The following is an 18,708-nucleotide window of genomic DNA, read 5'->3' as shown; positions in this document are numbered from 1 at the left end:
TTCATTAGGGGTTGAGAGTTGGGTATATTTACATATGTTTTAATTCCATTGGAATGATTCCATGTCCCAGGAGCACCAGAGGCGATTCAATCGAATAAAAGGTTAAATGGACGCCAGACCACGGTGATGGAAGATTTAAGATGCGCTGGTGCAGGCACTGACACAGAGGAGGAACGCCATACACTGTACCCGGACAGCCACAGGACACATTGAACTAGGGACGTTTGGATATTCTCCGCCCGTTACGCAGCCCACATTCAAAGCTCTAACGACAATCTGTCCCGTGCACTTTTCATGAATATTTACTGATGCTGGAAACATAGCGCATCTTAAATCTTCCATCACCGTGGTCTGGCGTCCATTTAACATTTGCTCCTGGAACATGGAATAATTCCAATGGAATTAAAACATATGTCAATATACCCAACTCTCAACCCCTGATGAAGGCATCAGAATAGTATCAGGGTACACCATCCCTTGGAGAGTACATATGACGATCTGTACTTGCGTATTAATGTTTTGTTTTTCGTTTGATGTATTTAATTATCATGTAGACAGCACACGCCTTTTTATTCTATATTATTAAAGATACATATTTTTTATCACAGAGTTGCTGGTCTATTAAGGTCCCATTTAGGGGGTATTTTTCCTTGTTCTATTGTACCAGGGATGGGACCACCACACTCTACATCTGATATGGTGGAGGTCTCTCTTTTTTCTCCTATCACGGGGGGGGGGGGGGTCTAAGACACTTATGGCTATATACCCAGCCAGGGCCTTTGGTCATCCAGGGAGATTGTGCTATTAAGCCTCCACAGCCCAATGGACTCGATCACAGAGGGGTTCCAAGGGAAGATAAAACCTCCATAGTGTAAAACCTTAAGGTTTATTTAGGTAAAAAAAAAGATGTTGCATTACATCAACAAACTGTTAAACTTGCAGATAAAAGACAAGCTGGCTGGCTCAAAATACAGCCTGTGGTCTGGGACTGGTGCAAACGCGGTGACGTCAGCATGTCGCTCCTCCCTACGCATTTAGTCACAGATGACGTGTCTTAGACCCTCTGTGATAGGTCTTAGGAGCTGGTAAGTGGCCATTTCATGAGGGGGGGGGTTGTTTTTTACTGTCATGAATACTTGGTGAAATTATCCACAATTAAGGGATCCTTCGGATATCACATCACTACATGGACTTTCTTATTTTTTTATGCATATAGACTTTTTTCATCATTTATTTACATTTTTTTAACTTAGCACTGAGTTGGACATTTTGATGATAGGCAACTCCTATCTTCATATTGATTAGTGGTTCCAAATTGTTAATAACTACTGCAGTAGGGAACAGACACAAAAGATACACTCAGCATCTTTCCAAATTATTATTATATTATGACGCAGTTGAAGGTTTTTATACACATGATTACATAGGTATCACATTAATATTACAATTGAATAGGCTTTTTTGAAAAGTGGCTGATTGAAATCTACGGAAGAGAGACATTCTCGCAGCAGTTCTCTATTGAAAGAGCGCATAGAGTCCCGTTCAGGCCCCCACAACAAGGAAATCCCCCAAGAGCCCTACTGCTGAAATTTTTAAATCATAGGGATAGAATAAACCTTTTACGCAGGGCTAGAGAAAAAGGGAACATATTCTACAATGGAGCGAGAATCTCAATATACCCTGATTTCTCCCCGGGACTGCAAAAGTGTAGAGCGGAATTTTTAAAAATTAAACGTAGCCTCCAAGGGTATGATGTAACATATGCGCTTCTTTATCCTGCCAGACTACGAGTGAATGCACTTGGAGGAAGTCAGATTTTTGACTCCCCCGAGAAGGCACTGTCATGGTTGGAGGAAAAGAAGGACCAGTTACCATTGAAATAAAAAGGGAGTAGGGCAGAAAGAGTATAGAGCAAGGGAATAAATATATACACGTAAATATAAAGATATATATAATAAAATTGGAACCACCATGGGGGGAGGGGAGTGAGGTGGGGAATACACATGGTTAGATTGAACCAGAAAATAAGTTTGTACGTGAATGGAGGAAGGGCGGGAAGGGTGGAGGGTAAGAGTAAGGAAGACAGGGGTGTGTGTAGAGTTGGTTTTGGAATAAAGGGAGGGTATGGGACGGTCACTAAAAAAGCCTCTAATGGTAACCTAGAATGGAGTGGGGGGGGGAAGGGGGAGGGTTTTTGGTGGGAAGGGAAGGGGGATGGGTGGGGGGGGGGGGGGAGAACACAAAACAAGGGAGTATATAACGTATAAGAATGTAAGGAAATGCTTTGTACACTATTTATTACATTTTCTCACAGGACGGTACACCAGGCACAGCATAGTTAGGATAAGTATAGGTCAAGGAACTGAGATATGAGTTTAAAATATTTAGTTAAAGGTGGAGTTAGAGCAATTTTTAGTTGTTTTATTAATAGTGATAGGAAGGGTTTGAGCACTAAAACACAAAGGGTAAATACGTTGCACAAATTAATGGGATATAATGTTTTATTGTTCTCTATTGTACTCTTTTTGGTAAGACTGGTAAAATTTAAAATCCCCTTTCTAGTAAGGACTATATACAGTAAAAATCAGGTTAAGTGATGATGATGAATATTGGATCGTGGAACGTTAGGGGTTTGGGAACCCCTGTTAAAAGAGCAGCGATATTTGATAGCTTGGATACATACAAAGTAAGAATAGCCTGTCTGCTGGAGACGCACCTAACAAAAGACACCAAAGGATATATGAGGAATAGGAGGTATAAATACCAGTTTCACTCTGTGCATACTTCATACTCGAGAGGGGTCTCGGTACTAAATGATGGGGAGGTGGTATTCTCTTGCAGACAGTGCGTATTAGATGAAGAAGGGCGATATATTTTCATGCATTGTACAATAGAGGGTCAAGAATGGGTACTAGCTAATATATACATTCCCCCCCCCCTTTAGAATGGAGATATTGTATGACCTATTGGAATTTATAATGGATAAGCCGGGCCTGCCAGTTATAGTGGTTGGGGACTTGAATGTAGTTATGGATAAAAAAATAGACAGATTTCCTCCAGGGAAACAGAGCCAGGGAGCACAAGAAAACCGGATGTGTCAATATCTACAAGAAGTGGGACTATCCGACATTTGGAGATTACGGAACCCAGGAACATTACAGTACTCATGTTACTCGAGTTCCTACTCTACCTTATCAAGGATAGACATAGCACTGGGTAATGAACTAGCAGGGCAAGTAATACAAAACATAGAGTATCATCCTAGAGGGGTGTCAGATCACTCTTTAATGACAGTTGAAGTAAGCCCAAGAAACAAAAAAGAAGGTAGAGTATGGAAATTAAACCCGGCCTGGTTGGAAATTATGGAGGATTCGGAAGGGATTGTATCTGAGTTGGACGAATTCATAAGGTTCAACTCGGATACTGTCACAAAAGGGGTGATGTGGGATACGTTAAAGGCATATTTGGGGGGTCTACTGATTCAGAAAGTGTCCAAAATTAAAAAAGCTTCACGGGACTGGTAGGATAAGACTAGGAGAGAGTTAATGGAGGCAGAGAAGGAGTATGTGAAAGAACCCTTACCTGATAAACAAAAAGTGTGGGAGAAAAAACAACAAAGTTATAAAGAGGCAATACTCAGGAAGGTAGAAAATAAAAGACTGTTCCAGAGACAAATTATATATGGGGAAGGAGAAAAAGTAGGGAAGATGCTGGCCAGTATTGTTAAAAACAGTTTCCCCCCCCTCCACGGTCTCAGTAATTAGAACTAAGAGAGGTGAAATAACATCCCAGAGAGAGATAATTATAGATACCTTTAAAGAATACTATACGGACTTATATAAATCCCGAGGGATCAGGGAGGGAGAGGAAATGGACTCCTTTTTTAATAAGATAAGTATACCAGTAATTGGGGAGGCAGATAAAGAGGAACTAGAGCGACCGATCACACTGGAAGAAATTAAAATGGCAGTAGCAGAAATGGCCAATAATAAGTCCCCGGGAACAGATGGGCTACCAACAGAAATATATAAAAGCTACGGGGAAATACTGCTTCCGGAACTCCTTAAAGTATTTAATTGGGTGAAGGAGAGGGGGAAATTGCCATCATCAATGACTGAAGCTATAATTGTCGTATTGCATAAGGAGGGGAAGGACCCATTGGAACCAGGATCTTATAGACCCATATCCCTACTCTGCTCCGATGTTAAGATACTAGCAAAGGTCCTGGCAGGGAGGTTAAGAAAGATCATTCACAAAGTAGTTCATCAAGATCAAACAGGGTTTATCCCAAATAGAGCAACAAGTATGAACATCAGGAGGGTTTTTCTGAATCTTCAGATACCCACAGATAATATGGGCTCGAGAGCAGTTATGCTGCTTGACGTGGTAAAAGCGTTTGACAGCGTAGAATGGGAGTACATCTGGCGGGTACTAAGGGAGTTTGGGTTTGGCCCCTCCTTTATTAACTGGGTAAAAATACTTTATAATGATCCCAAAGCAAAAGTAAGAATTAACGGTGACTATTCATCTGAGTTCCAACTAGAAAGAGGTTCAAGGCAAGGCTGCCCCTTGTCTCCTTTAATATTTGCTCTGGCAATGGAGCCACTAGCCATATTAATAAGGCAGAATAGGATAATAAAAGGATTCCAGAGAGCAGAAGGGGAAGAGCGGATCGCATTGTATGCGGACGACGTTCTCATATTCTTAGGTGACCTGGAGGGATCCCTTAACCAGGTGTTGGAAATACTCTCAGGATTTGGAAGAGTATCGGGCTTATCCATAAACCAGGAGAAATCGGTGTTGCTACCAATAGATCCTGTGGGAGAGAACGTCCCAGTAAGTAATATACATATGGAAATAGTAGAGTCAACAAAATACTTAGGTATAAAGTTAACAAAAGATCCAGGGGAATATTTAGATAAAACTTGACCCCCCTGTTGAGGAAATTTAAAAGCAAGATTGAAATTTGGAGAGGTTTGCCTTTGTCAGTGGCGGGGAGGTGCAACCTGATTAAAATGTTGTGGCTTCCCCAGCTATTGTACGTTATGCACAACTCCCCAATATGGATAAGCCGGAACTGGATTAAAAAAATAGATACACTATTGAGAGATCTCATCTGGAAAGGGAGACCTTCTAGGATAGGACTACAAACCCTACAACTGTCATCGCAAGAAGGGGGATTAGCGGTGCCTCACCCAAGGGGCTATTTTTTGGAGGCACAGATGCAGCACCTGGGGAGAGGCTCCGGTCCTAACGGCCATAATAGGAGAGAACTGATGATTACGGGAGCACCCCATGGGACAGTGACGGAAGTACTTGAGGCGAACTCCTTTTTGCACAAATCCCCAACGATTAAATTGATGAAAAAAGTATGGAACACCATTAAGGCCATGAAAGGAATGGGAGGTCTGATGAAATGCACTCCACTGTGGAACAATAAGAACTTAGAGGAATTAAAAGAAATAGGGAAAATAAAATCATGGGAAATGAGAGGGATAAATAAATTAGCCCAGTTGTATAATCAAAATACCTTAAAAACATTTGGATCACTTAAGGAGGAATTTGGTATCCCAGACCATTCATATTTTAGTTACCAACAAATTAAACATGCTTTGAGCAGACAGTTTGGAGGACAAGGGCCAGTTTGGAATAGGTCTATCATATTTCAAAAATTAGACATGCCGGGTGGACACGGGGGGCCCATAGCCGAAATGTACCCAGATATATGTAAAAGTATTATAGAGACTCCAGGAAAACTGAAATGTAGAACTAAATGGGAAGAAGATCTGGGAGTAATCTCGGATGAACAATGGAAAGAGATATTGGTGGGAGGTCACCAGGTTGCAATCTCACCAGCTCAGAAAGTCTCACAATTAATGCTATTACATAGGACATACTACACTCCTAAAAGGTTATTCAGGTTTGGGGGGAGGAAAGATGACAAATGCCCTAGATGTCAGGAATCGGGGGATCTAATGCACATGATTTGGAAATGCCCGAAGCTATTTCGCTATTGGCATGAAGTGGTGGAAACGTTAAATAAGATCCTCTCTTTAGAACTTAAAATAGAGCCAAAACTATGCATCTTGGGAGTAGAGGGAAATATAAGAAGAGGAAATTTTAAAATTAAAATAGTAAGAAGATGCCTATTCCAAGCAAGGAAGTTAATAGCTTTAAGATGGCAGGCAAGAACCCCCCCCCCCACGAAGGATGAATGGATTAAAACGGTAATAGAAACAATGTGGAAGGAAAAAGTAGTATACACGAAGAGAAAGAACCTGAAAGAATTTAAAAGACTTTGGAACCCTTGGCTAGAAGAATTGGGATACCCAATGTGAGGGAATGATAAGAGAAGCAGCCTTATGGTAGCTAAATTAAGTAAGAAATAGTGAGGCATGGTTGGGGGAGGGGGGAGGGAAGGGGGGATAGGATGGGAGGAGGGCGGGGGAAACACATGGGGGGAAAATAATTAGAGTATACCTTCTCTGCTATAGTAATAGGTGTTTATAAATGTATATATAGTAGATATATTCAAAAATTGGTATGCTTGTTTTTAAAAAATTTTGTATAATATGGGAAAAAAATAATAAAGATTATGTAAACAATTGAACGTTTGTGGTAACAAGGGGCATTACATAGGCAGGCTAATTCTAATCAGGACTCGAAAGAATGCAAATATGTACAAAAAACATGATTAGTGCCGTGTGCACAGTGAGGGCAGTGTGCAATATATACAAAATAGAATACAATTATATACAGAACTTACAAATTTACATTACAGCACAGTTTGTTTTTGATTTTTTGCTTATGGTGTGTGTATCTCACATGAAAATTGCAGCTTGTATGGTCACATTCATTTTTTTATATCAGTCACATATTGGATAAATTTGATAGGGCTGTAATATTCTTTTTGATTTCTAACATTTGAGTTAAGAGCAGATGAATTCCATGAAGTAAATGCTACATGAATCCTCTGCCCTTACTCAAGATGGCCACAGCTCGAAATAATGGGGGGGGGGGGGGTGATTTCAAAGTGAATTATCAAAAAAATAAAGCATGGAGGCATGAATGGATGGAGGTGTTTGCTTTACATATTAAAATTATTATTATTAAATAGTATTTACAGTTTGTGGTGCTCAGATACAGTTTAGTTCCACCATTGTGTGAATGGGCCCCATAAAGTGTATCCAAGCACCAATATAGTATACTGTAGCTTGAGAAGGGGATATCACCGCCCCAGGTAGGTCAGACAAAGGTGGAAAACCTCTCCTCCAGTTTAGAAGCCAAGGTGCTGGCAATGCATATAGCAATCAACATTGAAAGAAGTTCTGCACAGCCGCAATCCAAAAAAGTATTTGCCTTTTATTCAAAAAACATCATCAAAAATACATGCCACAGCGGAGCTGAAAAAAGAGTTTACGCGTTTCACACTACAAACAGTGCTTAATCATAGCGAAGTATACAGTAGCTTACCGATCCCTAGAATTCGTGCACACCAACATTTACAGGCTTTCCAATGCCAAGCAAGCCATAGTTGGCACATACAGATGGCCATACAAGTGCATGGCTATACACAAATGTACTGGTGTAAATGCCGACGCTCCTAAGCATTTATCCACACGTGCGTACAGTGTATTTTCTGAATGCACCAGCGGGGTGCGCCTGCACTGCAAGGGATAAATGCTCATTCAGGTCTAGGGGCCACAAAAGACACTTCCACTGATCACTCCAGGTTTTAGAACCAGTCCCTGCAGCCTCTCCCCCCCCCCCTCCCCTCCCTATGCTGTCATCAAAACCAATGCAGAGCTCTGTATTGAGCGTGAGAATGCCAAGGAACATTCTACTGCCATGCATAGGGAAGAAGAGTAGAGCACCACCTTCTGGGGGACTGGAGGATCAGGTAAGTAAAACTACTGTTCCTGTCCCCTAAACCTAAACTAGCTTGTAGTGCGGGGGGGGCAGCGCCAGTGCGTGGCAGGATTTTTCCTTTCCCTGGTGATGAGCTTTAATTACATTTTATTGAACAAAAAAACAAAAAGAAATTCACTGGTGTTTTTCCAGCTTTAACCTGAGAGCCGAGTCCAGAACTCCTGTTAATTCAGGGTTGCTCAAGTCATGTATGTGCTATATGGTATATAGTGATTGGTAAAATAAAAATCTTTTGTTAGTTGCATCATTTGCAGCCAAAAAAAAGAAAAAAATCTTTGTTTTGCCAGATGTAAAAAAAAAAAAAATAAATAGATAACAGCGTTCCAAAAAGATTTTCTTACCGTGCAAATTTATGAAGCGGATGCAGCTGGACACGACCCGTGGAATGGCCTCTCCTGAGCTCTGGATGGAGAAGAGAACCGGTATAATATGTAACATATACTGCTCATATATGCTGATAACACTTTATATTTTTATTATAAATCTATTTAAAAAAAAAAAAAAATTATATATATATATATATATATATATATATATATATATATATATATATATATATATATATATATATATAGATAGATAGATAGATAGATAGATAGAGAGAGATCCAATTTACAGATCAGTAGCCATGTCATTGATGGTTTATTGCATCATATAAAGTAAATCCACCAATAAAACATGACATTTTAGGTGACATTAGGTGGATTTAACCACCTGCTGCTTTCTTACAATACTCTGTGCCCTGTGTGCAAAGCCACCCATTAGGCGAGGCTCACAATGTTGCGCTGTGGTAATGCATGGACATTAATGTGTGTTTTATTATGTGCCAATATACATTGCATTAAAGCAGAACTAAACCCCACTGATTTAACAGTTTTCCACAAGTTACATTCAGGGCATGCTGTGAATGATACTTGTCACAGTTGCTTGCGCTCTCAACTGACCTGTCAAGCCATCATAACTGATCACATGTGCAACACCACAGCAACTGCAGATCAAATAGAGGTTAAGATAAGAGCTTACTTGGCTGTAAAGTATAGGAGGGTTTAGTTCTGCTTTAGGGCAACCCATTTATTTAAATGGGCTTCCTACCACACCAAATCAAATAAAAAACATGCATGTATTTTTTTTTGTATTGCGGTGCACCACAACGCACAGCAGTGCCTTACTGTGCATTGTGGTGCACTACAAGGTGCATTGGGGTGCAGAACACAGCGTACCAACGCACATTTGTTTTCACAGATCATGCTAAAGCATGCGTTACTGCAGGGCAACAGTGTGAATTGGGATCAGGTTTAGCGTACCCGCACGTCTTCACACAGATCAAGGTGGTCATTCGCCCCCTGCTGGAATCTCCATAGGAATACCTGGAGTATACAGCCTGATCTGCAAGACTGCTTTGTTCAGCATGCAACCCCACAAAGAGAAAGCCAGAAAGCAGCGATTTTCCTGCCAGGGTTTACCATGGTTCATTACTGTATTTGAGTGAATGACTCTATAAAAGGTACAATAAAGGATGCAGGAAAATAAGGGATATTATTGGTATGCAAGCAATTCAATTTTAATACATATACAGGGCCTTGAAAAAGTATTCATACCCCTTGAATTTTTCCACATTTTGTCATGTTACAAACAAAAACGTAAATGTATTTTATTGGGATTTTATGTGATAGACCAACACAAAGTGGCACATAATTGTGAAGTGGAAGGAAAATGATAAATGGTTTTCAAAATGTTTTACAAATAAATATGTGAAAAGTGTGGCGTACATTTGTATTCAGCTCCCCTGAGTCAATACTTTGTAGAACCACATTTCACTGCAATTACAGCTGCAAGTCTTTTTGGGGATGTCTCTACCAGCTTTGCACATCTAGAGAGGGACATTTTTGCCCATTCTTTGCAAAATAGCTCAAGCTCTGTCAGATTGGATGGAAAGCGTCTGAACAGCAATTTTCAAGTCTTGCCACAGATTCTCAATTGGATTTAGGTCTGGACTTTGACTGGGCCATTCTAATACGTGAATATGCTTTAATCTAAATCATTCCATTGTAGCTCTGGCTGTATGTTTAGGGTGGTTGTCCTGCTGGAAGGTGAACCTCCGCTCAAGTTTCAAGTCTTTTGCAGACTCTAACAGGTTTTCTTCTAAGATTGCCCTGTATTTGGCTCCATCCATCTTCCCATTAACTCTGACCAGCTTCCCTGTCCCTGCTGAAGAAAAGCGTCCCCACAACATGTTGCTGCCACCACCATGTTTCACGGTGGGGAAGGTGTGTTCAGGGTGCAGTGCTTTGCTTCTTGGCCAGAAAGTTCAATTTTGGTCTCATCTGACCAGAGGACCTTCTTCCACATGTTTGCTGTGTCCCCCACATGGCTTCTTGCAAACTGCAAAACAGAACTTCTTATGGCTTTCATTCAACAATGGCTTTCTTCTTGCCACTCTTCCATAAAGGGCAGATTTGTGGAGTGCACGACTAATAGTTGTCCTGTGGACAGATTCTCCCACCTGAGTTGTGGATCTCTGCAGCTCCTCCAGAGTTGGGGTGCCTTCAAGAATGAATAGTAACACATGGGCCTCATGGCAGCTTCTCTGATTAATGCTCTTTTTGCCCAGACTGTCAGTTTAAGTGGACGGCCATGTTTTGGTAGGTTTGCAGTTGTGCCATACTCTTGGCCTTCATGAAGCAGTTTGTTCACCAAGGTTCTGTAATAAACCTCTGAGGGCTTCACAGAACAGCTGTATTTATACTAGTGTTAAATTACACACAGGTGGACTCTATTTACTAATTAGGTGACTTCTGAAGGCAATTGGTTCCACTAGATTTTAGTTAGGGGTATCAGAGTAAAGGGAGCTGAATACAAATGCATGCCACACTTTTCACATATTTATTTGTAAAAAAATTTGAAAACCATTTATCATTTTTATTCCACTTCACAATTATGTACCACTTTGTGTTGGTCTATCACATAAAATCCCAATAAAATACATTTACATTTTTGGTTGTAACATGACAAAATGTGGAAAAATTTCAAGGGGTTTGAATACCATTTCAAGCCACTGTATAAAAGCAGGACTTTTTTTTTCAGCAGGGACATGGCGAAACGCAGTTTCGACACCTCCAACGCTGAATGTGTGTATTGGCAAGGGGTGCTGGGGTGTAATAGAAGGTCTAACGATGCTGGCCGCTGGGGGATCTGTTGTTGTTGGAGAGCTCTATAGATAGGGGGGGGGGGGTCTATTGTTGCTAGTGGGGGATCTATTGTTTCTGGAGGGGGGGTAGTAGGTTGCTAGGGAGTCAATTATTGCTGGGAGGGATCTACTGTTGAAGGAGGGGGCTATAGTTGCTGGGTGCTGGAGGGTCTGTTACTGGTTGCTGGGAAATCTATTGCTGCTGGTAGAGGTCTATTGTTGTTGTGGGGGAATCTATTGTTGCTGGGGAGTCAATTATTGCCGGGACGGATCTACTATTGAGGGGAGGGTCTATATTGCTGTGTGCTGGAGGGTCTCGTATTACTGGCTGCTGGGAGATCTATAGTTTCTGGTGGGGGATTTATTGTTGCTGGGGGTAGTAGATTGCTGGTGAGTCAATTATTGTTGGGAGAGATCTACTGTTGAGGGAAGGGTTTATAGTTGCTGGGTGCTGCAGGATCTAATTATACTGGCTGCTGGGACATCTATTGTTGCTAGTGGTGGTCTATTGTTGCTGGCGGGGGGGGGGGGGGTCTATAGTTTGAGGGATAGTAGGTTTCTGGGGAGGCAATTATTGCTGGGAGGGATCTATTGTTGAAAGAAGGGTTTATAGTTGCTGGTTGCTGAAGGGTCTATTAAAACTGGTTGCTGGGAGATATTGTTGCTGGTGGGGGCAATTGTTGCTGGGGGGATCTGTTGTTGCTGGGGAGGTGTTTTGTTGCTCCATATACATTTCTTAGCACCACAAAATAATAATTGGTTTTGTATTCTCTAAAATGGGTGGTACTAGGAGATGGATAGGAGGTGGAACCAAGGGATGGTGCTTGGAGGTGGGTAGGGGTTGGAGACAAAGGGTGACTTGGAAGGGGGGGGGGGGAGTACCTGCACCTGTTCTCTGAGAAAAAAAGCCCTGTATTAAAGCATTTTATTTTTATTTATTTTTTTCTTGACATATATAGATTTTTTGTTAGGATCATAAAAAAAAAAATCAATTGCAATTATTGTACAGTATTCATCACAAATGGTCTTGCAGAAGCTGATTTTTCTCCAACACGTTTCTTGGAACAAAGCCCAATTTTTCAAGGCTGCACATGCAGTTCAAGTAACTGAGAACAATCTTATAAATAACACATGTAGATATCTTACATATATATTATAATAAATGCACAATTCCATTGTAATAGATCTATAGGATGATGGCGAGGTACTATAGGTGATGCACATTATGTACATTTGTTTTTTTCAAGATCATTCTCATTACTTAAAGCGGTTATAAACTGCAAGTGGTTAAAAAAAAAATTCCCTGCAAGACAATGTCATAATGTGCTAGTACGCATCACATACTCTCCCGGTCTTCCTTCCGGGTTTGTGGCTTCTAGCTACATAAGTGTCCAGGGGCATGATGACGTCGCTCCCGCACATTCGTGCGGAAGCTGCCGTTTACAGCACGGGCACTGAAGGTCCGGTACTATAAGCCGGACATTCAAAGTGCATGCAGCAGTGATGTCATTGGCTGCATGCACTCTGAATATCTCCTAAACAGTGCAAGTGTAGGAGATATTCACAGTACCTACAAGTAAGCCTTATTATAGGCTTACAAGTGGTGTAACAAAGTTTACTACCAAAAAAAAAGAGAGAGGAAATGGGACTTTATATGAGGCAAGTCATTGGATTGTTCAGTTTATTAAGAAATAGCAGATTACATTAAGGAAAGTATCAATCTGTAATACAGGACACAATCCAGTGTAATTCATTTGCATAAATATAAATATAAAACAATTGTACAGAAGAAAGTACAGAATAATAAATAAACATAAGATGTTTATTATTCTGTACTTTCTTCTGTACAATTGTTTTATATTTATATTTATTGCTTTTTTTGTTGTATACATATTAGGGATGGAGGCTTGTCATTGCTAGAATTATGTTGTGATAGGTCGCATCTATTATAAAGTTTACTACCACTTTAAGGAGTAACTCCACTTTTGTTGATGTAGCAAGGTCCCAGCAGAGGCCTAATAGTGACCTCCAGAGTCGGGGATAGCTGACATTCGTCTTTGTAGAGTGGGCTACCAGGCATGGCGGGTGTGATGCAAGATGGAGTGATGGGCGCCAGACACTTTTTGAATGCAAAAGAGATTTTATGTCTCTTAACAAAACTGTGGGAGAGAGGATTAGGGCCAGGACACCCTTAAGTAGATGCAATGATAATTGGCAGACTCCGAGACTTCTATAGGTAGACAGCTATATAGGGGAAGTCCTCCAGCCGGATACCACTTGTGTATAGGTAGGACTGCTATCTCCTATGACAACAAATCTTTTAACAGTCACTAACGGTAGTTGTATTTAACTCTTGGCAACACAGAATAGTTCTTCTATTACACTACAGTCTCTCACTGTAGGTTTTTACTCGCTGAGCTCACAGACTCTCACTAGACCTCCAGATCCAATCGCCACTGAATCTCCTGAGCTCTTCCACAGCTAGCACGCTGTATACTCCTCAAGCGTCACTCCCCTCTTATCCTGCTGGGTCCCTAGCTTGGAACTTGATGCTCCTCAAGCATCACCCCTGCTGTCCTGTTGGGTCCCTGGCTTGGCACCTGCTGAAGCTTTCCCCCTTCTTCACTGTCCCTGGCTGGTGAGAAGACTGCTCTGGTACTGGCTCCAGCTTACTCACTGTAGTCTCCAGTAACAAGGTGGACGGTCCCTTAGTGGCGACAGCTTCCCCTCTACCTCCGACCACAACTGGTTCCCCATCCAGCTGAAACTTCACAACTCGGTTGGACTCCAATCCTGCAGTCCCAACCCTAAGCTGCTTCTCTTGCTCCTGGATAGGCCTCAGGCAGCCTAGCAGCCAGGTGTCCCCGGGATAGGCCTTAGGCTTCAGGCCTAGCAGCCTGGGGAGACATAACACACGTCCACCCAGACAGCCATCCAGGTGGCACAGAACCCCGATCACCTGACTCCACCCAAATAAATAGGCTCTCCCAGCAGACCAAGGGACCAAAGAAACCCCTGCCAATTTGCTGAGACACCCCATCCATCCATAGTCTGACCTTGCTACACCCTTGTCAATCTAATGTCATCAGCAAGCACCACCTAGTGACAGAAGAGAAAAGGTACAGCAACCCAGAGTTACAAAAGAATCAGTGGATCTTCTAAATCAGCCAGGATGAGTAATACCTGACAAACTAAATTTATTAGCAACCCTGCCTAAACACCAGGGTGCATTCTTTATAAAGTCTGAATGCTGATGATGATCCCTCAACCCTGTATTTTTTTTGAAGGCCTTCTTTGATTTTATATGCATTTTTACATTGGAGTTAAGCCATCTAGGACTATTGTTTGCTCTTTTAAATGTATGCCTTCTAGCAAGGTACGTAGTTTAGGGAAGTTGGCTCTTTTGAAATTCTGCGCCTTTGCTTTCCCCTTATGTTTCCTATTTGTGCGATTTATACTGAAGCCAATTGACCTGTGATCACTGAAACCTGTTTCTGCTCTGAAGAAAAAGCTGTTTGTTGTGTGCAGGGTGAATCTGAATGGGAGTGACTTTTTTTAATTATTAATCAGCTGATGCACTCGCAGTAATCTAATCAGGAAAGTTGCAGTGTCAGTATCCCTTTTTTGCTATATTTTTTTTTCCCCACAAAAGTGGAGTTACCCATTAAACTGCATGCACATCCTTGAAAAAATTAACTTTTTTGTAAGAAACGCATTAGATAAAAAAATCAACATCTGCAAAATTGTCCATGAAGTATCCTGTACAATAACAGTGATGCAATTGACTTTTTAAGGTCTTAAAAACAATATATACAAGTCAAGAGACATTTTTTTTTATGTAGAAAAAAAAATACAAATGTGAATATTTTTATGTGTGTGTTAAATTCGATTTGCTCATATACTACAAATATCCCTCTTATATATACCATGTTTTTGAAATGATCATTTGGGGATTTAGGTGTTTAAATAACTCAATTATTTCCACAAATTTCCCATCACATTTTCTTTGTACAATAAAGTCAATTAACAGCATGCAAGTCAATTCCATGGATTGTGATAGGGGCAAGAGTGAAATACCGGGCTCCTCATAAGGAGTTATAGCCAGGTGGAATGTAAAGGAAATCTATACTAATCTAACAAATATATGGGCTGACATTCCTGACCCCCTTCTTAAAATACCAGTGACCTGGCAGCATCTGCCTTCAATAACATTAATTTTAACATAACATTTAACAATCTTAGCAATTCAAAAATAAAAGCGTAGAGAAGCAAGCAGACAGAAGCTAGAGTTACTAAGATGTACCTGAGCGCGGGACAGGTACCTCCGTCTCCTATACGCAGTGCAAAGGGAGAGAACAAAAAAGACAAAGGATTGATCTGTAAGAGGTTAACAAGCAAGTACAAGCAGCACAGAAGCTCAGATCCATGAAAGGCATGGGAAGGTTCAAGCAAAAGACCATTGAGCGGGCTTATTTATCAATCAAGTTCAGTGTGTACAGAAACACGTAAAGTGCAGTAACCTAAGGAAGGCAATCAGCAGTCATCTCTCCACTGATGGTGGCAATCTAATTGGTTTCCTGGGTTGCACATCCATATGGCCCCTTGCCGTCAAATGCTTAAAGTGTATGCAGACTCAGATTCTATTTTTCAGTATGTTTGGCTTCATAGCCCTATGTAAGTTTTGACCTTTAGAAAGTTGAAACTTGAAGGGGACTTTCAGGTTGTATGGGGGTGCAGATCTGGGGAGAGAGGAGTTTACCACCTATGTTGCAATGGTATTGACAACTATAGGTTTGTTTTATAAAAATGCACATCTTTGCCAAGCAAGAACAAATTTGTAAGCGTATTTCTGCCACTGTGGGGTTGATTTACTAAAGGCAAATCCACTCTGTACTGCAAGTGCACTTGGAAGCGCACTTGGAAGTGCAGTCGCTGTAGATCTGAGGGGGACATGCAAGGAAAATAAAAACCAGCATTTTTGCTTGTACATGATTGGAAGATAAAATCAGCAGAGCTTCCACTCATTTAAGATGTTCCCCTCAGATCTACAGCGACTGCACTTCCAAGTGCACTTGGATTGCACTTGTAGTGCAAAGTGGATTTGCCTTTAGTAAATCAACCCCTGTGAGTTTCTATGATTTAAAAATATATAAAGGGGAAATTACTAGGCATAAAGCATGAGCCACTCTTTTAAACTAAGAAAATTGAGCAAATCTTGTTCCTAATTTTAAAAAAGAACTTTTTATAATTAGGGGTGATCTGCTCTGTTTTCTATGCTGTATGCAAACTCAAAAAAGAAAAAAAAATGATATATATATATATATATATATATATATATATATATATATATATATATATATATATATATATATTAATGAGAGAGAGAGAGAGAGAGAGAGAGAGAGAGAGAGAGAGAGAGAGAGAGAGAATATATATATTCTATAATCTATATCTATCTATATATGTATATAGATAGATATAGATATGCATAGATATATATATCTATATATATATGTATAGGGAAAGTAATAAGTGATGCAAGCATAAAAGCTTGAGCCGCTTGTTTAAACTGAAAAAAATGGCGCAAATCCTTCTACTAATTTAAAAAAAAAAAAAATAATCATGAGTGATCGGCTCTGTTTTCTATGCTGTCTCTGTACCAGAGAGAAATGGCATAGAGGGCAGGATTGCTGGAGCGGTATTGTCCCTATAGGATCAGTGATTCCGAACACTGGCACCCTAGATGTTTTGGAACTTCATTTCCCATGATGCTCAATTACAACCATTAAGAAAAAAAAATGTATAATATATATATATATGTGTGTATAATACACACACACACACACACACACACACATACATACAGTATATATAAAAGGGGAGATTAAGAAAGAGTGCCACAGGTATAAAGCCTTCACTATTCTTTTAAATGGAGAGAATGAGCCTAGAGAAAACTGAGCCAACCTGTTCTAATTTTATTAAAAAAAAAGCCCTTTTTTTAAATTAGGAGTGATCTGCTTTGTTTTCTATGGCGTGTCTGTACCCGGTATAGGAGGACAGGAGAGACAGGCACATGAGCTTGCTAACACGTTTGTGGCAGACATTCACATCCCATATGCCAGGTCCACCCAGGTGGGGATCTGCGGCAGTTTTCTATATGGCAAACTACTGCAATCCCCCTTGTTATTTAGGCACAGAACCCACCCCAGTTTCTGGAATAGAAACTGGTGAGAGTGAAGCAGATAGACCTGAAACAGCTCTATAATATACAGTGCCTTGAAAAAGTATTCATATCCCTTGAAATTTTCCACATTTTGTCATGTTACAACCAAAAACGTAAATGGCTTTTATTGGGATTTTATGTGATAAACCAACACAAAGTGGCACATAATTGTGAAATGAAAGGAGAATCATAAATGTTTTTCCAAATTTTTTACAAATAAATATTTGAAAAGTGTGGCGTGCATTTGTATTCATCCCCCTTTACTCCGATACCCCTAACTAAAATCTAGTGGAACCAATTGCCTTCAGAAGTCACCTAATTAGTAACTAGAGTCCACCTGTGTGTAATTTAATCTCAGTATAAATACAGCTGTTCTGCGAAGCCCTCAGAGGTTTGTTAGAGAACCTTAGTGAACAAACAGCAAAATGAAGGCCAAGGAACACACCAGACAAGTCAGGGATAAAGTTGCGGAGAAGTTTAAAGCGGGGTTAGGTTATAAAAAAATCATTCCAAGCTTTGAACATCTCACAGGGCACTGTTCAATCCATCTAAAAATGGAAAGAGTATGGCACAGCTCCAAACCTACCAAGACACGGCCGTCCACCTAAACTGACAGGCCGGACAAGGAGAGCATTAATCAGAGAAGCAGCCAAGAGGCCCATGGTAACTCTGGAGGAGCTGCAGAGATCCACAGCTCAGGTGGAAGAATCTGTCCACAGGACAACTATTAGTTGTGCACTCCACAAATCTGGCCTTTATGGAAGAGTGGGAAGAAGAAAGCCATAAGAAGTCCCGTTTGCAGTTTGCGAGAAGCCATGTGGGTAACCCAGCAAACATGTGGAAGAAGGTGCTCTGGTCAGATAAGACCAAAATTGAACTTTTTGGCCTAAAAGCAAAGCGCTATGTGTGGTGGAAAACTAACACTGCACATCACCCTGAACACACCATCCCCACCATGAAACATGGTGGTGGCAGCATCATGTTGTGGGGTTGCTTTTCTTCAGCAGGGACAGGGATGTTGGTCAGAGTTGATGGGAAAATGGATGGAACCAAATACAGGGCAATCTTAGAAGAAAACCTGTTAGAGTTTGCAAAAGACTCGAGACTGGGGCAGACGTTCACCTACCAGCAGGACAACGACCCTAAACATACAGCCAGAGCTACAATGGAATGGTTTAGATCAAAGCATATTCATGTGTTAGAATGGCCCAAAGTCCAGACCTAAATCCAATTGAAAATCTGTGGCAAGACTTGAAAATTGCTGTTCACAGACGCTCTCCATCCAATCTGACAGAGCTTGAGATATTTTGCAAAGAAGAATGGGCAAAAATGTCACTCTTTAGATGTGCAAAGCTGGTAGAGACATCCC

The 18,708-nt window shown here is 40.8% G+C and overlaps 1 protein-coding gene across 2 annotated transcripts in view; it reads right to left on the bottom strand.

Moving 5' to 3' along the window:
* The window catches only part of LOC141108568 (SLIT-ROBO Rho GTPase-activating protein 3-like), a 152,594-nt gene that overhangs the window by 39,709 nt on the left and 94,177 nt on the right, over window positions 1-18,708 (bottom strand). For both annotated transcript variants that reach the window (XM_073600287.1, XM_073600286.1), the window contains exon 12: window positions 8,271-8,331. In XM_073600287.1, coding sequence (XP_073456388.1) covers window positions 8,271-8,331 — 61 coding nt within the window. The remainder of the gene's footprint in view (window positions 1-8,270; window positions 8,332-18,708) is intronic.

Source organism: Aquarana catesbeiana, linkage group LG09, assembly GCF_042186555.1.
Source record: "Aquarana catesbeiana isolate 2022-GZ linkage group LG09, ASM4218655v1, whole genome shotgun sequence".
Taxonomy (NCBI): Eukaryota; Metazoa; Chordata; class Amphibia; order Anura; family Ranidae; genus Aquarana; species Aquarana catesbeiana.
Note: the sequence above shows the minus strand (reverse complement) of the source record. Positions and strands in the feature narration are given on the sequence as shown.